This window comes from Fulmarus glacialis, unplaced genomic scaffold, assembly GCF_000690835.1.
Source record: "Fulmarus glacialis isolate BGI_N327 unplaced genomic scaffold, ASM69083v1 scaffold6149, whole genome shotgun sequence".
NCBI classification, from domain to species: domain Eukaryota; kingdom Metazoa; phylum Chordata; class Aves; order Procellariiformes; family Procellariidae; genus Fulmarus; species Fulmarus glacialis.
Genome location: NW_009233755.1, coordinates 2,986 through 28,273, shown reverse-complemented (window position 1 = coordinate 28,273; position 25,288 = coordinate 2,986). Strand labels below are relative to the sequence as shown.

At 48.9% G+C, this 25,288-nt stretch overlaps 1 protein-coding gene across 1 annotated transcript; it reads right to left on the bottom strand.

The window, feature by feature from the left end:
- Nucleotides 1-14,990: 14,990 nt before the first annotated feature.
- LOC104071489 (RNA-binding protein Raly-like) lies at nt 14,991-22,935 on the bottom strand. The gene is made up of 7 exons (XM_009585418.1): nt 22,931-22,935; nt 22,429-22,476; nt 21,998-22,158; nt 21,414-21,527; nt 20,700-20,845; nt 15,467-15,515; nt 14,991-15,208 (listed from the first exon to the last, which is right to left on the bottom strand). Exons 1-6 carry the CDS (start codon nt 22,933-22,935, stop codon nt 15,471-15,473), a joined length of 519 nt encoding a protein of 172 aa, XP_009583713.1. The 3' UTR covers nt 14,991-15,208; nt 15,467-15,470.
- Between the last annotated feature and the right edge of the window lie 2,353 nt (nt 22,936-25,288).

Genomic DNA, 25,288 nt, shown 5'->3' with positions numbered 1-25,288 from the left:
GTGTCTTCGATTTGGATTTTTCCTTCAGTTTCCTCTTTAAACAGCTCATGGAAATGGTTGGCGTGTTGTTCTGCAGATCATGTCACTGAACTATGTCCAAGACCCAGAATAAAGTTTAAGATAAAGGTTATTTTATTTTTACATAACAAGCTTATTTTTAGTTAAGCTATCATTAAACAGAAAAACCAGTCACAAAAAGTCACAGGGATGATATAACAACATGAGAACTGCTCATGCTTTTATAGCCACATTAATATGGGAATGCATTTTGCACAGAAAGTGACATCAGGACATGTTGATACTGCTTAATTAGGCAGAATGTAGCTCTGAGATAGTTCAGACACCATATTGATGCTGAATCATAACAGAATTGATAAACTGTACTGTAAGCTTTCATAGTCTCATAGTACTAAATTTTGCAATTTCTAATAGAGAAATGTTTATATTTCTTAAGTCCTGCACTCTTCACCACTTTAAAAAGAATCTAGATAAATGCAGCAAAAAAGAAAAAAAAAAAAGGATCTAGGTAACATCATTATATGATGGCTGCAACACACTGTCTTATATGAATCTTGAATTTACAGAAGATACTGCCAAGTAGTTTGAGTTCCAAATTAACACATTATGCTTCTTGATCATAACGTGCACTTCTCTCTGCTAGCAGTCAGTATCAGTAATCTCTAGGGGACATGCACAGTGCTGTCCTAACTAGTTTTTCTAGTGCTGTAGAAATTTTGTTACAGCTGCCAAGTACAAAGATGCAAATGGGGAGTGAAGTCCCTCTTGAGTACCTTAAGGGGGGACAGTTTTCATTTAATCGCCAAAATGGCACAGGGTCAGGATAAGGTGTAGTAGCTCAGGACCCTGGGCATCCATCCCTGCAGGTAAGCAGAGTAGCCTCCTCCCCAGAGAAAATAGTGGTCATTTTGAATTCATCAAATATTAGAAACTGAAGAGTTTCTACCAAGTTTTAATCTTTGTATGTATGTTAATACAGAACACAGTCTTGCTGGGAAGTCACTTACTTGCTATTTAAAAACTTGACAGCACTGTAAGGCAAAAATCAGGGTTTTATGGTTGGTTTCTTAAAAGCATTTTGAATTTCAAGTGAGCTATAACAAATGTTGGATGTATCTTTAAGTGAATAAAGCCAGGATCAGTGCCTCTTGTAACACTATTGTTGTATTCTTGTTTTTTCTCTAGCAAATATGCATTCTCCTGTTGGAAGTAAAACTTTTTGGAGAAGTAGTAGTTGCCTTTTTGTTTTGGTGACTTGCTGTTGGCACACACTGCTGAAGTTGCTGAAGAACAATGATACTTTCTGTTTTTAAATGCTTGCTTTTTCCTGGGTCAAATACCTTTAATGTACAGTATGGCCTTGAGCTGGTGCTGTATTTTAGTGCATTAAATACAAAGTTTGACTTCAGTATATTTGGATCAAAAAGATCAGGTTAATAAAGGAATAAATAATTGTTCAAACTTATCATCTGTGAGCTCTCCTGGCTCACAGGAGAGCCTTACAGGTGTATTTTATAGATGTATTTTGAGTCTGTGCATGAAATCCTGAAGGCATTGGTTTTGATGACTAGTATTTGAGTGAAACATCTTGAGCTGTAGACTCTAATTTACCTGTGGAATAACCTGACTGATGCATGAAGTGTCTTCTGTGTCTGCAGCAGCTATTAGTTGATTTTTATTTTTAAAAAAAAAAAAACAAACCCTTTCTTCCAGTGTACATTAAAAAAGGAGTATAGTCTGCCACAAGTGTTGTATGAACATAAATGCCTCTTGCTGCTTGTAAGGCTGATGTAAGTTTGAAGTGCAGTCATGTATTCAGAGGCAAAAAAAAGAGTTTTGTACTTAAGCTGAATCTAAATAAGCAGCTTAAGGATGGAATTCCTAACAGAATAATGTGGTAGCTTTGTTTTGCCTTGGGTCTGCATGCAGGCATGTATTTGGAGGCAGACAGAACTGTGTTTGTCCATGCTTTTTTCTCTGTGAGCTGAAAATTGGCTGTATGGTGCGTATGGAGATGTGGGAGCCAGACTTCCTTAGGTACTGAAAGACCTGCAGAAGATTCTGCAGAGTGGAATGGAATCCCTGTTTGAGTGGCTTGGGGAGGAGCCTGGGAGCTAACAAAGAGCACAGTGATGCAGCTGGGTTGCTCCTCTCCATGGCTCCCGCTGTGCCCAGAGTTCTCTTAGATTATCTAAGTAATCTAAGCTGTTGCAGGTCTGTTCCTTTCCAGCAGTAAAGATGCAACACATCTTCAGCCCAGAACATGCAAGAGAAAATCTTCTGAGACTTGTCACTGGAGGTCCTAGGAGAACTATACGGAAGAAGTCAGTCAGCCTGAAATTTACTGATATCCTTGTAAGAAGAATAATCTCTTTATAACCCACTTTTGCCAGGTAAATGCTTTTATCTCCATTGCGTAGTCAGGGGGTTGGAACTTAAAGGGTTAGGTGACCTTGCTCAGGTCACCAAAGTAACCAGTAAAATGAAAACAGATCTAGTTCTCTGGTTCAGTGTAGATGCAGTGGGATCAGCTACCTCCAAGGTGGTGTGGTTCTATTCTGCTGAAATAACTTTTACTATTATGGAAATAAGTGAGATTAAACTCTCTTCATGGAAGCTTCTGGCCAGAGCAAGGATTTAATCAAAGCAGTAGTATTTTTATAACCAGAAAAGGTGTAAAGAAGGAGAAGCATTTATAAAAAGTTTCCATTGAGAGTGGGGGATTTCTGGTTAGAACTGTGCTTGGGTCATCATGCATTGTGTCCTCCAGACACGTACATCACACCCTAAAATTACTGGTTTGTGTCACTTGTGGGCCTGCTTGACAGGGAAACTGTCACCTAAGATTGTAAGCAAGGAGAAGAAAAAGCAGATCTTCAAAGCTGCTGCTGCGGAAAACAGGACAAGGTTTGTCATGAATTGCATGGGATGTTCGGCTGTAGTCAGGTGAAAGTGCGTATGATGGTTCTAGCGGGGGAGGTACAGAAACAGAAATAGCCGGAAAGCTCTGAAAGTCAAGAGAATGAAGTTGCGTGTGATGCTGACAGCTAAGATTCATTAGAACTTACCTGTTAATGTTTTAAATAACATTTCTCCAGCTATCTGTTCTGCCCCTCTGCTCAGTTTTTTGCTAGAGGTTTATTCCATATTACCAGACCAATAGAAGAGTATCCAAGCAAGCGGGAGGCCAAACTTTGAGAAAGAATTGAAGGCAGATGTTTAGCAGAAAACAGAAGCTGCACAAGAATTACCAGTTCAGCTTCAGCCTGTATGGACAACAAACTCCAAAGCCACACCAGCTTCCAAAATAATTGCTTGCTTTTCTATTTTTAAGCTGTTTTTGCCATAGTAAAGGTTAGTCCCATGTTACCCGAGTAGCAGAATGTAATTTTGTGTAGCTTTCCGTCTGACAAGTGGTTGCCTTCACAGTACGTGGGTTTGCACCCTGGCTGCTCCAGTGCAAGCTCTTCCCTGAGCAACCAGTTTCTGGCCCCTGCCAGAGGCAGGACATCAGTCTGGATGGACTGTGCTGTAACCCTGGTTGGTAAGTCTGCGTTCACTCATCCTGCTTCTGAGCTGTCCTGTTAACCATTGTGTTTCTCCAGCTACTAAGCTCACTCTTCCCTAGAAATGTGAAGGACTCAAATGATGGGAAAATGGGCAGTTTGGTGTCCCTGGAGGAAAATGGCCAGGAAGACCCAGGTTAGAGATAGTGGTCAGGTATCTGGACAAGCCTGATCTGATGAAAGCCTCTCTTGGGCTTTTCCAGCAGTGCAAAGGGGGCCTACAGCTAAAGTCTACAGATGTTTGAATTCCCACAATGTTTGTGGGGATCAGCCAGGGTTAGGTTGGACTTTCATGACTCTACCTCACATTCTGCTTTCTGCATGTATAGTGGCATTTTGGTATTTGACCTAAGTCACAGCTTGCTCTAGTCCCCGTTGTCTGTCAACCTTGGGAAAACTCTTCTCAAATGGCTCTAATTTGGGCTAATAGCTAAAAGGATTTTGGATAAACAGTAAAATCCTATGGCAGAGAGGGGAGCGCAACTTCATGTGTGCTTTCCCTCAGTACGCCTTTGAATGCAGAGAGCTGATGGAGAAAAAAGGTTGCTCTGATCCTGATCAGTTGCTTAAATGATCTTGGGACAGGAGGAGGAAAAAGGCTTTTGAAGGAAGATGTTTCTTGGAAATTGTGGAATCCTAAAGATAAACAGGTTCGAGGGCTCTTGCTGATCTTTGACACGTGCTGTCTCATCTGTAAAAGCCTTTGGCTTGAAGGGACCTCACGTGGCTCCAGTCCCTTGGCTAAGAAATCCAGGTTTTTTAGCTCTTCCTGTAGTCAATAATGAAGACGGGGAAGTGCCTGCAGAGGCGATTCAGCCAGTCTCTTAGTTTTTAGAAAAAGCCTAGAGAGACTGTGCTTTTACTGTAGGTGCTTCACCATAGATGAATATAGGTGAGATATACATACATATTCACATAGGTATCATACACATATACACGCTATATGTTCTTATATATTCTGTATATAAGAATATGGCTGAACCCGTGCTGTTAGTCTCTGTCACAAGCCCAAGGGAGCAACCGTACTTCCTTATACAGAAGTAGAAATTTAAGCTGGCCCTGGAAACACGTTGCTGCCCGATAGACATGAGGAATTGCCTTTTCCTTGCAGGAAGAAAAATACCTTCTTGCTTCCCTTCTGCTTGTGACTATAACGCCAGGCTCATTCCTTGTTTGCAGTTCATCCTTTTTCCTTTTTGCATATGGCAAACAACTCCATATTTCTGAAATAAAACAGTCATAACTTTGCATCTGCGTTATTAATAATTTTTCTGCTGAATACCCAGCAGAAATGTGTGGATACCTTCCTCTTCAGCCCATTGCATCTTCCATAGTGGGTCTCTGGGCTCAGAGAGACTTTGGGTTTTCTAACACAGCAGCAGCTTCCTTAATTCTAACTTCTGTATTAAAGCAAATTAGTTTTAAAACCTTTGTTTCTTCCCCCAGCCTAGCTTGCTGCTTTGGGTAATTATCCCATACGTTTCATGTATTTCTTTCTTCCATGTGGAAACATTTCACTTGGAGTGGAGCAGGACTTTGATGGCAAACCATGCTTGTGCCCGAATTGTCACCAGTGTTAGGTCACACAGCTGGATCTTGGTGTTTCTAATGTGGTCTTACAATCCTCTTCTGATAATACTAATTTTCATTAAAAAAGGAAAAGAAAAGGGACTTCTATTGCCTTCATTACAGGAAGAAAAGCTAGATGTAATTCATTCTGAAAACAAGGCACAAAAGGCAAGTAGTGCCTTAGTTTTGTGGACTGAAGTGTCTTTCTGTACTGCTGCTGGTCCTCAAAGCCTGCTGCAGGCCTTGTGCTATGTCGTTGTTCAGCACCAAAATAGCCTTTTTTCCACCATGAATATGAAAAAATAAGTTCTGGGAAACATGAACTTATCTGAAATGAAGCATAAAATGTGTTGCTTCCTTTCATTGTCTCCACATTTTCCGACGCCCTCAAACAATGGGTTGCTTTCCTACGAGTCCCAGCCAGCAGGGAGGATTGCATTTCTTTCTTTTTTCTTCTGAAGGAGTTGCACAAAGATCTCTTCAGTTCTCTTGAAGTGGTTATTTAGGTTTGAGGCTATGCTTGCCATTGAGGTTTCCCTGTTAGTGAGAGGCTCCTTGGGGATGGCTGTGGGATCTCAAATTTTTTTTGTACGTGACTGTTTTTAGTTCCAGACGTACTCCACTTTCTCAGATCCATTTAAGCTGCGTGCTGAAGCGCATTGTTTCCCTCTACACTTTGTTCTGGATGAGGGAGGTGGCCATTAAATCCTGCCCTTTGACCAAGAACATACTCGGGCTTGAAGAATGAGGAGCGTGCTGGGGCTGGAGCCCCATCTGCGCCTTGTGGAGATGCTGTGGGCAGAGAGGTGTCTTCTGAGCTGGCCAAAATGAGAAGGTGGGATGCTGTGGCATGCGTGGATATGAAAGGGATCTTCTGAGCAGTAAGGAGGGGGCCAAGCTGCAGCACAGGGTGAAAATCAGGAGCAGATGTCCCAGCTGTGCTGTCCTCCTCTCCCCGAACGGCTCAGGATCACCCAGCAGAAGAAAACTCCGAGCAAACACAGGGAGCGTTTGCACCGTTGTGGCTCTGAGCCCCTCCTGCCTGGGCTGACCTCCCCTCCGCAGCCCGAGCCCTCCCGGGCTGGCATCGCGCAACTCCTGCTGCCACCACAGCAGTCCCGCTGCTGCCATTTTACCGGAGATGGAGCTGCGGTTGTCCCCATGCAGCAGAGAGCGGTTTTGTTGTGAAGGTTGAAGGGTTCTTGAAGATAGAAAGGAAATAGGTAGGTAATGAAAAAATAAGATTAAACTTAATGCATAGAAATAACAAAAGGCGAGGATTGGGCAAGTATGCAAATGCCATAGAGAAAAAACTAAGAAATGCAATCAGAAAGGTATCGATTTGTGTGTGCAGAGGCACTGGTTCTGGGTTAATATTCCTGCTCTCTTGAAATACTGTTGTGAGCTCTGCTGTTAAAAAGGTGATTGTGTATATCAGATTAACCTTTCTAATTAGGATTGTAATGCCCGGTGCACCACACTTTGCCTGTTATGCATGTTCCAGAAGAGTGGGTCTTGTACATCCACAGCCTTGTGGGTTGAAATGGTGCTTAAAAGGAGTCAAGAAACCAGAGGCAGGGAAGAGGGGAGTGCCGTGAGGAGCAGAGCTGATGGGGATGAGACAGAGGTAGGAACTAATACAGCGCACAGCGACAGCCCGTCCCTCTGCATTCCCATCGAGTGCTCTGCCAAGCCATCGCTATGGCCAGTCCTCGTCTTCTGAAGTACAGAAGGGATTATACTGTTTTTTCTCTGTAGGTATGTTTTATATTGCCACATATGAATTAGGGTATGAGCAGGGTTTTTCCATTTCTAAGTTGGGTGGCTCTTTGCATGTCCTCTGTGTGGTCATGTTCTTACAGTTTCTTTACTGGCTCAAGTTCAGCAGACTCCTTGAGTTGGTCCCCGCTATGAGTTTAGCAATTTTCCAAGGCAGACATTCTCCATACACAACCAGTGGTGATGGATAGCAAAGGCGTTAAGTTGGATATCTAAACGCAAATCCCATCCTATCAGGATAGTTCCTGGCTCTGGTTTGGGAGGACACAGGACTCTCCCATACGTCCGGGCTTGGTGGCTGGAAAGGTAGGGAGCCTTGCTGCTCATTTGCCAATGCAATTATTTTTTCTTTGGTAAGAAAAGAGCGGAGATCTGTCTTGGATTGGAAAATGATCCCACAACAAAAATTATAATGTGTGAAATGGTCTCTACTATGATATTGTAGAAAGACAGTATCATGCTAATTTCAACATACATATTTATAATTAACAGAAAAAGCTGTCTTTTACCAGAAAACCAGCTGAAATGATAGCAATAAACTCAGGATTTTTGTTTCCTTATAGTGAAGTGGTATGAGAGACAGGAATTGTCTTAAAACGACAACAGATGAAATGTACCTTCTGCAGAGTGCTATGGTTTTTGCCCTGGCTGGCTGGTTCTGTGTTGTTTCCAGCCAGTTTCAGTACCTCACTCCCAGATTCAGTGCAGGTTCCGTATGTTCTACTGCTGGGGAAACACTTTTCCTGCTGGGGGAATAATTCAGATCCATTAAGGCATGAGTAGAAAGCAGTGAGGAGCAGTTGCAAAAGCAGCACTTGATTTTTGTGTCTATTTTAAATGAGTGCAGTGACGGATGGTGATCTGGGGTGATGGAAAACGTATGTTGTGCCATACAGGAACAGAAAAGTCGTGCTTGTGTGTCGCCTGTTGCTACCCCACCACATACCCCTGTTACCTTCTCTGGCTTCCCTCTTCCCAATGCTGAGGACAGGTGGGCGAGTGTTGTTCTGCCCCAACAGAAAATTGCTCCTCAAATGCATTATTAAGGTTTTCTGCAGATGGGAACAATTCTCAATGGACCACCTTTTTTGTTCATTTAGGACCAGATTTCTCAAAAGTTTTTTGTAGCACAGCTCCAAGTGTCAACATCCACAGCTGTGGTATGTTTTTTAAAAGAACTCAATACCCAATGCATCGAGTGTTTTTGAAAGCTGGACCTGGAGTGAATTAGAGAAGCCAAGTGTATCTTTTGTCCTTATTTTTGCTATTAAGGTTCTGAAGCATTTGCCTTTTAATGTCGGGTTTGTGGTGTCAGCATTGTTCATCTCAGCCATGTTTTGGGCCACTTTCCCACCAGTGTCTCAGTCCCTGCGAAGGCAGCTCTGAACCCGGTGTTCCTCCCCGCAGCGTTGTGCTGACCAGGGCTGAGCTCCACCACCTGGGGAACGCTCCCAGTGTTGCAAGGAAGGAGAAGAAATTTTTATGATGGCCCTGTTGGGAAATCTATTCACGTGTGCAGGTATGTGACAGGTAACGGTGAGGCTGGAGCAAGGGTGCATTGCTCAATCAACTGCTTCTTTTTGGGAGAGGAGAACAGAAGAAGGAGAAACATCAGCTGAAAGACCAGCCACTTGCGTGCCCCAGAGATTCAGCCGTTGTTGACCTGCTCCCTCGTGCCCTCCGTTTGCCTCCTGGCAGGAAGAAATGCTGCCCAGCCTGAATTTCCCGCAGGCACGGTGGGTACGGCCCTGGAGAGGTGCCTCCCCTCGCCGCGTCCTCGGGACTTGAGCTCTGCAAGGAGAGAGGCCAGTCCCCGGCTGCTGGGTTCCAGCCAGTTCCCTCTGCCCCAGCACCGGACAAGTGCAGCGGCGTCTGGTAAGATTTAAAGCCAGGGTGTTTTGTAATAGGCTGAGAGCAAATGACTACAAGTAAAACTGATAGGAATTACATTTTTGCTTCTATGTAACCCCTGGTTACCTTTCGAGTTGCTGTGCTGCTTCTTCCTAGGATGTCCCATGTGTCCGAGCCTTGAGACCTGGAAAATTTCATGGGGATAGCTGTCTGCTGGGTTACACTTTGGGCTGTGACTGCAGGTGTCCTGGAGGGTTGGGTGCCTGTGCTGTTACTTTGCTTAATGTCGTCTTTTCTTTTTTTTTGCTGTCCTTTTAGTTTAAATCCACTTTCCCACATTGCTGTTAACACATCTCTGTTTCTCCTTTTATCTCTCTAGTGTCTCTTGAAGTTTGGGCTTTTTGAATGCAAATGCACGTCCCAGGTGGCTGTGTTGGCCATAAGAGCCCTGAGTACATAAAAATGATTTCTGATTCCTTGTTCCTACCCAATCAGCCAGGGGTATGTGAATTATTTTAGAAGAGCTTTTAGGTACAAAGACAGTTCATTATGGTATGTTTAAGATTACTCTACTCTTGCCCCTATTCCTCCTGCTGGTTGCCTGCTTCCTGCCCAGCCTGAACTCCCTTCGCATAAAACTCTTAATGCATTTACTGAAATATTGTATTAGATGCTGATATGCAAACAAGTTCCTAATTTCTTGTGTTAACAGCCTGTGCACATGCTCTCTCCCCCTGTGATACAGTATTAATAGCCAGCTCTGGTGGCACTTGGACATCACTGCTTTTGCCTCTGGGAACGTGGTGCTGGCACGGCTCCTGCAGCTGATGCAGCTGTGAGGAGCCATGGTCAGGGCTGCCCCTGCCTGCGAGGACGAGTCTCCTGTGCCCCGGGCTCCTGCATCGCGATGGGGTAGGCTGCTGCATTTGGGTCCCTGGACCCTGCAGCCTGACTGGTCTTTAAGCAGTTTAAATGGATATATTTAAGTGTCGCCACCTTGTTGCACCCAAAGCAGTTTTATCAAAGGATATGAGCAGATGAAAGTTCCCGAAGCCTCCCAGGTCTCAGTCATGGTCCTAATGCAGGAAATTTTCACCTTGGCCTCAAGGAGCTGCTTGCGCTGTGCCCAGAGCGTGATGGTCTGTGCTCCAGAGCTGTTGACAGGCTGAAAGCATTCCCGTCCAGCCGCTCGCAGCCAACCCAACACCCAAGCGGGGACATCTCTGGCTCCCAAGCGTGGTGAATTCAGCTGCGGTGCTGAGGAGGAGCCGCAGCGGTTGCTCACCAGCGGGGCAGGAGAGGTGAAGAAGTGGTTGGTGAGCAGACAGGGGAGGCTGCATCTCTGGGTGCTTCACCCTCAGCGATGTCTGCTGGCAAACGGGAGTAGAAGGCACCAGCAAGGAGGCTCACGTGCCGCAGGCAGCTCTGCGGGCAGGGCTGGGAGACTGGGTTCCTGCTTCTGCCTGCATCTCTCACCCCTATCCTCCCCTTTTCCCCCTCTCGCATCTTGTCTATCTCAATCACGCTTTCTCTGGGTCTCCTTTGCAGCTAGTTTGGGTGAATCACTGGGGCTGTGAGCCCAGGGAGGAGGTGAAAGCTGGGATCCATAGAAGTTGTGTTTGAGGAACCCTCTCAAACCTGTCAGAGAAAATAATCCACCTGATAGGAAGTAAATCTGGGCAATGAAAAGGTGCTGAACTTGAGGGTTTTCTCTCTAAACTGGTACAGTGCATCCACACTGGCACGTGCCCGTCCACACGCCGCCACGATGGGTACGGGAGCAGTGCCAGCGGCGCAGGGCTCAGTGCAGGAATGGCTGCTCGGGCCCCTCTGCCGGACACGTGCAGAGGACTTTGGATATGGCTGAGCCCTTTCGGCATCAGACCATCCCTGTCCCAGACCTGGGTGTGTTTTCCTGGCAGAGGATGGACAGACTCCACCAGGAGCCCTTGGGGTTCTTGACCACATCTCCAAAGGTTTCCACAGCTTTCTTCAGAAGAGAAAAAATACGGAATTAAGTCTCCTGCAGATAATGGGAAGACAATGGAGGAGGAATATGGTAACTTTCACAAAGGCAGCAGCTGGCTTTTACAAATTCCCCAAAGAATGGGTCCTGTTACAGCTGCAGTAACCGAAGTATTTCCAAAGTGCCGCATGGACTTTAACCATGATGCTTATTAAAGTTAAAAGGATTTATTAAAGTTAGTGAGTATCTATATGTGTATAAAGTTAGTGTTGCATCTCCTGACTCAAACTGAATGCAAGATCACAGGCATTTTGGCCTGACAGATAGCCTTTCCATGTCCAGAAGCACATAAAAGGAGGATTTGGGACCGGAGTAACCCTGCTCTATTGCTCTAATGACCACCGAGGCCATCAAATGAAAAAGCAGAGCACCGAAACTTCCTGCACATCTGCTGTTCCCATCCAGAGCAGCACATTTAAGCCCAACGTGTGTCAGCAACCTCATACGTTTCATGCTTCCTTTGTAGAGGTGCAGGCAAGGCAGTGGGGACTGAGACCTTCAGTTTTGTTTCAAACAACAACCATGCTGCTGTCGCCACCAAACGCAGATGGGACGGCAACCAGCAGAGCAGCAGATGTGAGAAGCCAAGCGAGGTCCAGGGCACTTGGTAATGGTATCTTGTCTTTGTGGGTGGTGGGGAAAGGCTTTAACAAAAGCATTTTTTTTCCCAGTTCACAAGATGGAAACTGTGTGTATGTTCATTTGAGTCGCTCAATTTGTGTTGGTCATTTTTCTTCAGAGTGTGCAGATGTTGAATTAGCTGTTGCCCTGGGAGAAATGCTGGGGGAAAATGGACTGGCCCAACCCTCACCTTCCCACATCACAGCAGGGCAGGGACAACGTACAGGGAGCGACTCTATGGGGACACTGGATCATGGAAAAGGAGGTTGGGTGCACGAAGGGTGGGACCCCTTTACATTCTTTCAAGAGCTAACGAGATCTGACAGATCTTTTTGCGTCACGGATATTTAAAATGCTTTGGGGAGGGCCACACATCCTTCTGTCAACCAGAACAAGCCCAGTAACGGAGCTTCTGCTCTTCCCTGCGGTCTGTTCCACTGTGACATCTACAGCCCATGTGCTTTCACCCGCCACTTTCTCCGCAGCTCTGCCTGTGCCTCGCGCCCCTGCAGTGGGCATCTGCCGATCCCCCGCCCGCTCCGTCCCTGGGAAAGCAGTGCTGGGTTGCCGGCGGCACCTCCTCTCCCTCTGCTCCTCTCCCGATGGGCCCAGTGAAGCCGCAGGAAGCTTTGCAGCCGCTTCATGGCCTGAAGAGGTGGAAGGGGTGCTGTGCGTTCCCTTTCCCACCCCACTGCTGTGCCCTCGCCTCTTCACGCGAAGATTTTCTGCAGAGTCACATACAGAACTCGAAGAGCATGAAAAACCCAGGCTTCATTTCGTCGAGGCCCTATCTACAGCCAACAGCAAAGTTAATTACCATACAGGGGCCTGCATAAGAGCTCCCAAAGTCCCTCGCTCTCCCCCCAAAATAATTAAGAAAGGAGATCTCGACCATGCTCCAATGGCCTAAAGCTGATGAGCTGCACCGCGCTGCAATTACCCGGCGCCAGGCTCAGCGTTTGGCCGGTGAGGCAGGGGCTGGGGGGGATGGAGCTCTGCCCTCCTCCGAGGCACTGAGCCATGGTCGCTCTCAGAGCCCAGGTACACGGGTCAGCGGACTAAAGGTTGGGCTGATTTTGATCTTGATAGCCAAACATTTTGATGTGCTTTTTTTTTTTTTTTTTACCTCGTTCTTCCTAGCTGCAAAGATGTCCAGCCATTAGTCTGACCATGCTGCTTTCCTCATCTTGAAGCGAACTGGTGACTGATGGCAGGAGGGATGGACGGATGGATGTTCAAGCATCCCCCCAGACTCACGTGAACTTGAACAGATGCAGTAGGCAGCTTTGCCCTCCAGTGCTGGATGACAGTTCAGGCCAGGCTCAGCAGACAACTTTCCAGGACTGGAAACTTAAAAAAGCATTGAAAGTGTGGTAGCAGCTGGCTTCTCCCCATGTGGTCACCGGTGCCCTCCAGACACAGCTCAGGTGCCAAACGTGCCAGGTTTGGATGATTACTCCAGTGAACACGTACACAGCTGGCAACACGGTGTGAGCTTTGCTCTGCTGAGGAAGGGCCTGCGGAGTCGGCCCGAAGACATTGTGCTTAAGGGGCGCTTATTAGCACCGTTGGCTCGTGCAAACTGGAACAGCAGCCTCATTTTTCCAGTCTGTTATGAGCTGGACCAGTGCAAACTCCAGAGACTAAAGGTCTGGATTTGTCCCCTGCTCTCCTGCATGGAGTTTCCAGGTCTCCGGAGGAAAAGCCCAGAGCCCCTGTGAACCCAGATGTTTTGCTCAGCCCGGTGGGATATACCTTGTGTAAGGGAAAGCAAATCCTGTGAGCAGCGCGGAAGCTTAGAAAGGGAAAGACGACTTAACCTGTCTGAAATAGAGGAAAACAGTGTGTGTGTGTGTGTGTGTGTGTGGTACGCATGACAGAGAGAAGAGAGCGAAAGCAAATTAGATTTCTTTCTTTTATTATACAGGATTGTATGTACAAGGTCACCTTTCTCCCAAACATCAGCACCACAGTCAGTTCATAGCAAAAACTGCAGCTCATCTCTCAAAGCCTAGAAAACAGCTCTACAACGGCTCAGTACAACACAATGGATAAATTGTACAGGAACCGGAAAAAGGTAGGGGAAAGCACGGTTATCCCTTTAATCCCTCATGAATTATTTGAAACTAAGAAATGCAAATAAAACATTGTGCTTCAAGAGCCATGCTTGCTCCAGGATGGCCCTCGGGGGAGGGAAGCGTGGCCCCCGGGACCTGTTTTTCCCTTCACCCTTCAAAGAGAGATGCTGTAGACGAGGTCTGGCTTTGAGCGCTGGAGCAGAAAGCAGGAGTTCCCTCTCAGCGCACTCCCTACGACCTGGGGGCCACGCGTTTTGTGGGAGGGTTTGACCAAGGAGAAGCTGTGGACACCGTTCTGGATTCAAAGCACTGATGTGTGTTTGTGTGTGTGTTTTGGAGGGGAAGAGGGGAGATGGGCAGGACACACCTGATCTGAATAAAGTGTTGTGCAATTTCAGTCCCATCTACCCCTGAACTCAGAAAAACTGGGTAAGCCCACAAAGGAGGAACGAACAAGAAGAGAAAGGCTGAGAGAACCTCTTGGGTGTGCGGTGTAAGGGGGGTCCCACAACAAGCCGCATGCTGGCTGCTGCAGCCCTCTGCTCGCGGGACGTGGCGTGGGTCAAAAGCAGCTTGAATTTGGGTAGGCAGGGGAGGTGCTTGCACGCCCATATGCACCGTGCTCGGGGTATTCACCGTTACCAGTCTCGTTACGCTCAGGCAAGGTGTCATGCTGCGCAGACCCGCCAGGCTGGTGATGGAGCACAGCCTTCGCAGTCAGGAGCCCGAGCCGTCGCGCTGCTCTCCTGGCGTGCCGCGTCGGTGTGAAGACCCAGCGAGGCTGGGGCGGGAGGAGACATCAGCACCCTGGGGAAGGGGCTGATGTCTCTGGCACTGGGCTGGAGAAGTGGGGGGATTACATCCCTTCCAGGGAGCAGCTGGTCCAAGAGAAGGGCCTCATCCACACACGCTTGCACCCCCTTACTGTGCAGAGACTTGCTCAGCCTTTACATAGTGGTTTCCCAGCGGAGAACGAGGATACCGAAGCACTGAAGATGACATATGCTTTGTTTCTCCTGCTTGGGATCACTTGCTTTCCTGCAGGCAGCTTCCTTTCCCCTTCCCTTCTCTTCGAGCAGCTGCAAAGAGCACAGCACATGCACCAGCACCGACTCCTTTCCACCTGGAAGTGCCCGTGTACCTGCGGCAGCTCATGGGGCAAAAGAGACATGACAGGAGGTGACCGTTCTGGGAGGACAGCTCACCCCACTCCCTCTTCCTCAACATGACCTTTAGCGTGAGAACACAAATTGTCCAAACTGAGACAGTACTTTTCCCCCAGTTAGCAAATGCTCTGGCTCTCACCTAGCACGGGAAAAAATTGTCTTTATTGGGTTAGGCTTAGTTCTCCCTCCTCCCCTACAAAAAGCTCTATAACATCTCTGACTCATTTGGTGACACAACCGCTCTCCCGTTATCCAGTCAGTGACAGTTACGGATTGCGCAGGGTTTGGTTCCTGCCTCTGCTGGCTGCAGAGCTCCGAATCCATTGCACGGGGTAGTGGGGATTCACTGGGATGATGAGTTTTCTTTGTCTTTGCTTTACAGATGGATGGAAGATGTCGGGCCATGTTTCTCCTTTTGAATGCCAGGTAGAGATGACAGCAGCACTTCGATTCAGCTTGTCTTGCTCAACGTGCCAGGACAGGGTTTAGCCTCGTGCCTTCCTCACACTGTTGCTCACTGCTGTTCTGAATGGGCTGCAAGGAGAGGAGGGAGGCGGGGGCAGGGAAAAAAAGGTACATAATTTTCCTTGAACCTCAAAGATTTGTGATTTTAGGAAAGGGAGCGAGGGGGTAGATCGGTGACCCAGCTGAGCAGCCAGGCTCAGTGCTAGGAAAACAGAGAATCAGTGGAAAAGAGCATCTTCTGAAGCAGCAACCCCTCCCACCCCAACACGCATGGAATGAAAGCTTTTGCCCAGAATCAGCCTCTAAAGCGCAGTGTGTGAGCTGTACCTGGTTACTGTAGCCTGGCATCCTCCGCATGTGTGTAATGGCTGTTCTCCTGGAGGGAAAAGGGAACCAGAAACAGTAAATCACCACGTGTCCCTCCTGCCCTGCCTGGGACCCCGCGACACCGCACATGTGGTGACCAGCTGGTACCATGGCGGGGAGAGCTCGCAGTGTCAGGTTGCTCAGCGTGGTGGAGGAGCTACAAAACACACCTGATGTGGACACTGGGTGCCGTGGCTGTGGTGTCTGGCAGGCACAGTCCCAGGGAAACCCAAAAATTTCCTCTGGCTCCTTATTCTGGAAGGGCTCTGCCAACCAGACCTGGGATGTGTGATTCCCTCCTGGATTTTGATCTCAAAGGGACTGGGATGAAATTAAGCCCACCTTCCCTTGTGTAAAGTCAGGCGTCTGACCTGGGCTGCACCAGAGTCAGCGCCTCCAGTGGGCACGTCCCAGGGAAGGTCTCGAGCCTGTGGCATGAGTTGCCATGCTCAGACTGCATGCCTCATTTCTGCATGGCCAGGTTAAGTCCATGCTCAGCACTTTCATAAAGTTTACTGTGTGTGCTTGCACAGCTCGTGCCTTGTTGTAGCACTGCGAGAAGTTAATTTGGGATCTAGAAATGGCCCGCACCGGGGAACAGGCATTCCCGCGTTACAGGAACTGCCCGACGATGCCAAGGAACAGTCAGTCCGCAATGGCAAATCGTGCATGATGCAATGACTCTGCTGTTGAACACAGAAACTGGTTTGCAGCCAAACTCATCATCCAGAATGATAACACCCATAATAATCATCACTCCAAAGGCCACAGTAACAGTGCCGGTGTCCTGAACCACTCCCCATGCAACAGTGGTTTTGAAAGCACGGCATGTGAAAGTCCCTCTCCTGGAGCCGTTCTGCAATGCAGTATCATTAAAAGAATTAGGTGCTCAGCAGTAGGATTTTACCTCCTGCATAGGCCAGATTTTGTGGTGAATTTTAGAGATGGAAATGGATCCAGGAGATGTCTGCAGGGGATGGTAGGTAATCTGAAGGGAAAGGCAAGGGAACCCAGTCCCAATCTTCTTAGCAGCAGGCTGGTTTACAGGGCACTGGGGGAGACCAACAGGGTCTTTGCACAGACCCCACATGGGAAAAGCCTCAGGACTGCAACGCACGAAGAAGGGACAGCTGGAGACTACGCTCAAAGGAGCTGTGGATGGAGGCTCCCAAGAGAGGGAAGTCTGGAGGCTTGTGACTTCTGGCAACAGAACAAAGGCTCCTTCTCTGCAATTGCAGAGCAGGTAGCGCCCTGGGAACAGGTTCCTCAGGAAAGCCAGGGGAGGTGGCACGTGCTCTGGGCAAAGGAATTGTCTTGGAACAGTTGATGAGTCAGCTGAGAGGATCAGGGGACAGACCAACATGGGTGACATCATGGCAAGCATCTGCTACAGACCACCTGATACGAAGGCTCCTCTGGATGGCTGGAAAAAGCCCCCTGATCGCAGGCCCGTGTACTCCCGGGGGACTTCAACTGCGCTGGCATCTGGTGGGAGGGCAGCAGGGCTGGGTACAAGCAACCCAGGAGATTTCTGGACTGTTACTGATGACCAAGAAAGAACTAGTCAAAGATGTGAAGATGGAGAGAAGTCTTGGCTGCAGTGACCATGAGACTGTGAAGTTGAGTATCCTGAGCGAAGTGGCCAAGATAAAGAGCAGAATCAAATCCCTGAACTTGAGAGAGCAGATTTTGGGTTGTTCAGGGATCTGCTTGGCAGGGAGACTGCTCCGGAGGCCAAGGAGGCCAGGGCATCTGGGTCATCTTCAAGGACACCTGCCTTGAAGCACAAGAATGGCCTGTTCTGATGACAATTGGGCAGGTGTGGCAGGAGGCCAGCGTGGATGAACAGCAAGCTCCAACCGAGCTTTTTCCTGCATGAAAAGGCAGAACCTAGAAGATGGAAAGCAGAGCTGAGACCCCAGGAGGAATATAGAGCCATCCCTCCAGTGCGCAGTGATGGAGTTAAAAGAGCATCTGTAGGTACCCCAGCAGCAAAAGGAAGGCTAAGGAAAGTGTGAGCTCACTGCGTGAGGGGGCAGGGGACCAAGGGACCTAGTGACAAAGCACATGGAAAAGGCCAAGGTACTCCATGCTGCTTTTTTTTCTTCTTGGTTTTCACTGGTCCAGTCTGTCTTCTGGCCACCCAGGTCCCTGAGCCTAGTGGCAGAGCCTGTGGGAACGAAGCATTACCTACTTTATCCTTCCTCCGCAGAGCTCCTTTCTTGCCCACCCTCTCTGAAAAGGGCACAAACGCCTGCTGGGAGGGCGGCCCCCTTCGTCCTTCTCCCTGTGGGCTGCAGCGTGTATTTTGGACTTGATTTCCCCAGGTGATGTTGGAAACTTCACCAAGGCCAAGCAGAGATTTGTGCACAAAGCCAGGGCAGCCAACTTTGCACTGGAAGTGGGGCTGAAAGGAAGTATTTGCCCAGCTCCCATTGACCTTCAATGGAAATTGTGTGCCTGACTGCCTCGGGGACTAAAACGCTCCCCCTCACCCAGCTGGGGCTACCACCACTGTGAAGCACCACTCTGCTTAGCCGTAGTATTTTCACAAGAGCTCTGATTCAGTGAACTCCCCTATGACCAGGGATGCTCAGGCCTCCTGGTCCGCAGGAGACATCCTACGGTTGCCTACAGGGTAAAGGTGGGACCTAGACCCAAGTCCAGTTGGATCTTCCCCACTTGTCACCACGGGGAAGAGGTTCATGGCAGGGAAGCCTCTGTGCTGGGTGCTGCCCAAGTGTTGGCAGGTCTGGTTCTTGCCTTGCATAAACCGTGTCTTTCCCACTTGCGATGGATGCACTCCTCCTGTTTGAACTAAAGGGACTTTGGTCCAGGCAGATGCTCAGCAAGTAAGCCTAAACAAAGTTAATCCTATTGTGTGAGGCTATCAGTGAGAACCCAGCACCAAAACAAAAAAAACCAATGGTTTGGCTGGAGACTGGGCTGATAAGCGGCCGAAACTGCATGAACACAGCAGAAAATCTGACTACGAATCAATCACTTTATGCTACAAATAACTGCAGCCATCAGGGCCCTTTGAGCTCTCCCTCCGTAGCCGCTGGCTGCGCGGCGGGGATCTCCCCTTGCGTAGGGACGCCTCTTGAGGTTACCCCTGAGAGAGGCTGAGAGATCCCTCACCTGACACCAGGCATCGATGGGTTGGTAAGTGACATTTTTTTGCATGCTTGTAACATTTAAGATAGATATAGTAAGCTTACACGATAATCTTTGTATCCCATACTAACTCTAAGTGTAGTAAATAATACAGTATTGACCAGTATTGCCACCAATCCAACTGCACTTACAAAATATTTTACACACCTAAATTTAGAACTCAGTAAACTAACTATTAGATCAGATTTGTCTGAGTGACCTCTGACTCTTCTGCGACAGCAGTGCCCTTCAGAGCCAAGGGCAGGTAATGCTATTAGGGACCGGCGTGGGCACCATGCCCGTGGACAGCAGGCTGTGAAGGCTACACTGGTGTGTGTAAGCCAAAGAGACCTGGGATAAAGGAGTCGCTCCCCAGGAACTGGAAAGACTTCAGAACTGTTCAGTGTTGTAAGGTCAGGAGCAAAATATGAAGGATGGCTTTTGTGAGTCGCCTTGCAGTGTTTAAGAGAACATCCCTGCAGTCGAACTGCACACACTAACCTGCCCCATGCTGAGCAGAGCTGAGCCTGTCTGATGTTGGCAGTAAAATATTTCTGATCTCAATGCCACTTTAGGACCAGAGAGTTAGAGAAAATAGAGATGGAAGGGAGCTGAAAGAGTCATCTTGTTCATCTGCTCTTAATGAAGACCAGCTCTTCTTAAATCATTACCAGCAGATGTCTGTCCACTCTGGTTTCTTATCCCACATTGTTTTGTTGACAGGCTGTGTGCTTTATCATCATTAGCATCAGAAATTTTACCTCTAATTTCCACTACTTGTTTCCTTTGATGTAATTCAAACCTGGCCTTCCTTATCCCGATTGACATCATAGAGATGGAGGCCAGCTTTTGCCCTTCTTCTTTACAGCATCTGTTATGACGTCTCCCCTTAATCATCTCTTTTTAGATTTAGCAGGAGTCAGAGACTTCAGCTATGAGGCCCCAGGAACTGAAACAGCTGAAAGACGCTGTTCAGATCCCTCATCCATCATGACTAAGGTAGGGCAGAAAAGAATACAAACAAGCTGGGAAATGTTTCGATTTAGAGGAGCTTTTTGGCCATAGGAAGAGTGCCGCCCATGTGCAATGCGGTGCGGGCACCCCAGCGACGAGGGGGTGAGGAAGAAGAGAGGGATGCTGAGCTTCATCCTCACTTCTGCTGCTGCCAGTGCCGGGGTGGGGAAGGAGCGGAGCTGTTGCAGGGGACGCTCAGTCCAGGCTCAGAGGCTGCCCTGACGTGCCCCAGCCTCCGGGGGAGAGCCGTGCCAGCCAGCCTAGCTTCCCAGGGCTGCGGTCCTGGGGAAGAGGCAGCAAGCAGAGCTGTCCTTCCACCCCAGCACCCTGTTGCCTTTTGCCTGGGTTTGGAGCTGATCAGAAGAGCCTTAATTTGGGATAAATGACAGTGCTGCCATCAGAGTACCCAAGAAGAGGGCTCCCATCCAGATGCTTTTTAGGCACAAATTTGCTCACTGGGTTCACTGGGAGTGTCCTTACTCGGGGCAGGACTATCACCAGTGGGGCTGATGGCGGCAGGGCATCAGGCAGCTCGAGTGCTGCCCTCGCCATGGATGTACAGCGCAGCGGTCACGGCTTGCTCCGACTTTATAACTAGGTTTATGCCATTTGGTGTCCATTCAGACGAAAAGGCATTGCAAATGCACATTGTCAGGAAAGTGCAGTTAATAAAACATGGCCTGTCTTTGCCCTATGTTTCAATCCATCTGGGAATTACTTGGGAGCAGAGCAACTTGTTTTAACCATTAATTGATAGTTGTGAAATCAAGGATAAATGTGGTCCAAATTTCAAGAGCCAACCATGTTTCTTGAGTGTCTCTACATGCATTTGCTAGGTCAATGCTTTTGCAAGCAGCAGAACAGTTTGAAAGAACAAGCTGTGAACAATCATGGGATTTAAATACAACAATTGCTTTTGAGGAAGGAAAAACTATTTTTCTGGGGATTTAGTAAGTTCCAGTAAAAATGTGGTCCATTACTGAACTCCTTTGGCTGGAGGGATGTATTATCCAAACTCTCTTACCAGTTCATCTTCACACTCATCCCGTGCGAGACCCTCTTCCTCACCCTCATCCCCATTCAGCGGCTCCTCCGTGTTGACCTCTGCCTCTGATGCCGTGTCTTCCTGCGAGATTTCGCTTTTGCTGCCATCCGCCTTCTTCCGTACCTCTGTGAGAGCAAGAGCCAAGCCACCAGGATCAGGGAAGGGGGAGGCAATGTCCGAAGCCTGATGACACTAATTCAGTGGGCCCCCAAATTCAGTCGGTAGGTAAATAATGGATCTAGGTTTTTTTCTGCAATGGGAAATCTTGCTGATTTTGAGGAAGCTGCCTGAAAGCAACCCTGGAGTGGGCAGGCAGAGCAGGTCATTGTTCTGCATCCCTCCAGAGTGAGCGTGGGAGGCAGATAGCATAAAATAGAATAGAATAGAACAGAACAGAATAGAATAGAATAGAATAGAACAGAACAGAACAGAACAGAATAATAGAACAAAAAAGCAAACTAAAAAAATACAAACTACATGACAAAAAAACCCTCATCATTTTAAAACTCAATTCCGTAATTTGGGGAATTCTGGCATGTAATTTTGGCCTGTGATTCCACCCTGGAACATGGGGGGTCGACACTTCACTGTCAGAGCCCAGAGGATGCTCTAAGCTGCGATGGTTTCAAGGCCAGATCTGCAGATACTTCCCTGCGTTCTTTGCCCTGAGGCATCCGTGCGCACCCAACTGACCTGTGGACATCTTCTGTTCTTCAGCGATCTGCTCCAGTCGGCCCAGGAGAGCATCAATGTTGGATTTGATCTGTGTCAGCTCAGTTTTGATTGTTTGCAGCTCGCTGCACTTCACTTGGGAGGAAGGAAGGAAAAAAAGGCATTTAGTGCCGCGCAGAGCGCCCGAGGCGCCTGCCTCACCCCTCTGCCTGGCCCAAGTCACCTCGCTGAGCAGATTAAAAAATCAACCAGAAACCCCATGCTAGAAACACACTCCTCGCATCCCTGGGATCAACGCGCGGTGATGCTCACACCTCGCTGCACGGGGTGGCTGCGGGTATGCACCCAAAAAAGCCTGTGTGTCTGTTGTCCAGGCACGTTGTGGAGGCTTTGGCATGCTCAGGTTGTACATGCACCTTCCCCTGCTGCATCCGCAGCCGCGGGCTTCTGAAGGGCCCTCACTTGGGCTGTTGTTTCCAGACGTTTTGGTTTTTTTAAGGTTTTCCCTGAGAGCATCTGGCCCTGTGGGTGAATGCCTGGGGATGGGAGGTCCATGTGCACACCAGTCTCCACACCGTCCTGCTGCACCCCACGCACATACTCACACTTCAACTTGGCCGAGCTGTTGGCGATGGCAGCCGACCTGGCGAAGAGCTTGACGGGGAGCGTCGCCTTCACACGCCGGACGAGGGGGATGGTGACCCGCGGCCGCTTCACGGGAACCACCCTGGGCACCGGCGAGACTCGGCCCCGGTACTCGAAGAGCCTGGAGCGGTGGGGAGGGATGGGAGGGCTGAAGCAGCCCCGCAGCACCCAGCCCTGCAGCACCCAGCCCTGCTGTGCCGGCGATCGGGTGCCACAACCGAAGCCCAAGCAGTGCTGGCAGTGAGCCGGGGCACAGCCTGGCCATGCACCCCACCGCACCGGGCTGGGGAGGACCACCCTGCACCCCACCTCGCTCCCACGGCAGGAGCCGCGCTGCAGGGAAGATCTCGCCCCATGGAAAGCCCCTTTGGCTGATGCCTCCCCTGCTCACCTGTCGTAGAAGTCGTCTCTGTAGTAGTCATAGTCGAAGTCGTAGCCACTGCAGAGACAGAGTCAGGATGGCACGGGTTAATTAGTGCTGGCAATTTATTATTATTACTCTGTCATCGCCTGCTGAGCCTCCCAGGTCCTTCATTTATTCCCCCTCCACCTGGCAGGACATGCACACACCTCCTCCCGGCTGCGAGGGTCTGCAGAGAGGTGGGCTGAGCCCGGGAGAAAGATTGGGGGGGGCTGAATGCACTGGACAGGGCGATGTTGGCAGCAGTGTTAACCTGGTTATCTTGAGGTGGAGCAAGAAGATGTGCAGGTGGATTAAAACCTACAAACCGGGGTGGGAAGAAATGTCCGCAAACACCCCGCGGGGATGTCCGCATTTGAGGCGATGGCTGAGTCTGGGGAGCGGGGACCAGCCCTCCGTCCCCGGCCGGCCGCGCAGAGAAGTTGAAAATATGGCTCATGTGTCTGTGAAGTGTCGGTTGAACTAATCTCACGGCATTGCCGATATCCCTCTGTCCTGCCTTTTGTACAGCGGGACCGTGCCCGTGTCAGGAGGGCACTGCCCTGCCGCCACCCTCGTACGATTTTTTTTCATAGCATGTATAATTGTTGGGGGAGAAGTCAGGAAGAAGGGGATATTTACTAATTTAACATATTTGCTATCAAATATGTTTAAACCTCTCTCCTCCCAGCAAGATGTTGCCCCCATCCTCTTTTCTTAAGCTTGAACGGCTTTTTAACACAAGGTCGGAGCATTTCTCACTCCCTGGAGACCCAGTAACACACCTTCTCTCTGCAGCTGGTTTTTCACAAGGCAACACAAACCAGGTGGTTACAGCGGGCAATCACAGCTCTTCAGAGGCAAGACCTGCTCTGGTGCTGCCTCGGCACGCTCTCAGCGGCGGGGAAGAGCAACTCCGCTGAACGTACAGCTACCCCAGCTAAACACAGCATCTGGTCCCCTTGTGTGCTGCTGGCTGGATTAATGCTGGATAATAAGAAGTTATGCTGACGTTCCCTCCTCTCTGCTCTGAACAAAGAGAATGGTTATTGCAGCCCTCGAAAGCAAAGAGTGTCTGTCCTGCATTGTGAAACCGTTTGAAGTGGCTTATAAAAAAAAGAAAACCTAATGGGAAGAAAGAGAGAGTGATGGGGAGAGGGAAGGGCTCTGAGCCAGGAGAAACTGGGGTATGGGGAGAGGGAAGGATGAGTACTCAGGTACGTAGCTGACAGTAAATTTGGTGTCCCGCATTTTAGGCAAGAAGCGACAAGAAGAACGTGTGGCTGGCCAGGACGGCCGGTGGGAAGCGTGGTTTGGGCCAGAAATTCCAGGCTTGACCCAGGACGCCTGTCCTGCCTACGCTGGCACTGGGCTTCCCACCCAATGTTTTAGTTTCAGTAACTGGCTGGTTTCTTAAATGGGATTTTTCCATGCTCCTTGAATGCTCCTTGGGCTCCCCAGAAGCCTGTGGCAGCATGTGGAGACTCAGCCTATGCCTCGAGGGGGACCTGGAGCACACTCTGGATGGTTGGAGACATCAGGGCTCCTCTGGGGCCAAAGACAATTGGTGCAAGGGGTTAAGGACAGCAAGAAAGCATTTGCACCTACTGCCCCTTTCGGGGTTTGCTGCCACGCTGACTTCAAGCGAGGAGGTATTTTATAAAGCTGGACCTTATCTCTGAGCAGTGGCTGACCAGGCATCACGGCTGGCCAGGGTGTTGGATGCAGGGTCTCACTGCCGAGCAAGCAGCAATGAGGGGGGTGGGGAGGGAGGTGACTGGGGAGGTGTTATTGCCATAAGCCTTCTGAATTCAACCGCATGATGAAAAATAGCCATTTTGCTGACAGTCTCAGCATAGAGGAATTTCAACATCTTTTCAGCCTTGGCGTCCTCCCCTTCTGACCTGACTTGTAGACAACGTTTCTGCTAGGCTCACAGAGGAGAAATGAATATCATGGCAGCCTTCTGTCCCAGCCACTGCGTGATCGGTATTTATTCCCTTGTGTGCTTTTCTGAATTGAAAGGGAAAGGTAATTCCTACCACATTGGCTCTTGCTGGAGTATAACCAGCCTGTTCATATGGCCGAGGAGATGGGCAGTATGGAACAAGGAAATGTATTTTCATGGAGATTTTCATGAGTAGTAACTTGATTTTCATTCTAAGCTGGGATGAAACCTGGAAATACAGAAAATCTCCAAGAAAATAGCTCCCCTCAGCCCGCCACCCTATTTTGGTCATGAAGGATGTTTGACTCCACAGAATACGATCAAAATAAGAAGTCATTTGAAAGGAAAATGGAACGAGGATGCTTCTACACTGTCAGACTCCCACTCTTCATTTTTTTGGTGTTTGTTTGTTTGTTTGTTTCTTACATGCAACTTAAATGAAATTGCTGCAACTTTGTAATATTTGTCAATCCTGACAGGCTCTGGTGAACTGCTTCTGGCTAGATCCAGCAATGCCCTGGAGCCAATGTTCTCTGTAGCCACAGGCAAGAGAAGACAGTGGCATCTCCCTGCAGCTCAAGGACTCCAAATGGGATGAAGGAGTGTTTTTATTCACAGCAAAAACTCCCTCCATGGGCTGTTGCTCTTGCTGGGAAGCTCGCTGTGGCTTGGAGACCATGAGGAACTTCAGACCATTTGCTCATAAACAACACAAAGCTTTGGGGGCGTTTGGCAAAATTTTGAAACACCCGCACTCCTTTCTTCTCGCCCTATCCATGCTCCTGGTCTGAGCAGGCTTTTCTTCCAAGCCTTTGCTCCCCGGTGGGAGCCCCGTTGGTAGAGCTGTGGACACCACGGGCTCAGCATATGGCCAGCTCCCTGGAGAGATGGGGATGGAGAGGA

Excerpts from the sequence above, each read along its gene's own strand:
- LOC104071489 (XM_009585418.1), bottom strand. Across the intron at positions 22,159-22,428 it reads AGAGACGACTTCTACGACAG|GCTCTTCGAGTACCGGGGCC; the intron begins GTGAGCAGGGGA and ends CCACCGCTCCAG. Across the intron at positions 21,528-21,997 it reads CAGCTCGGCCAAGTTGAAGT|TGAAGTGCAGCGAGCTGCAA; the intron begins GTGAGTATGTGC and ends CTTCCTCCCAAG.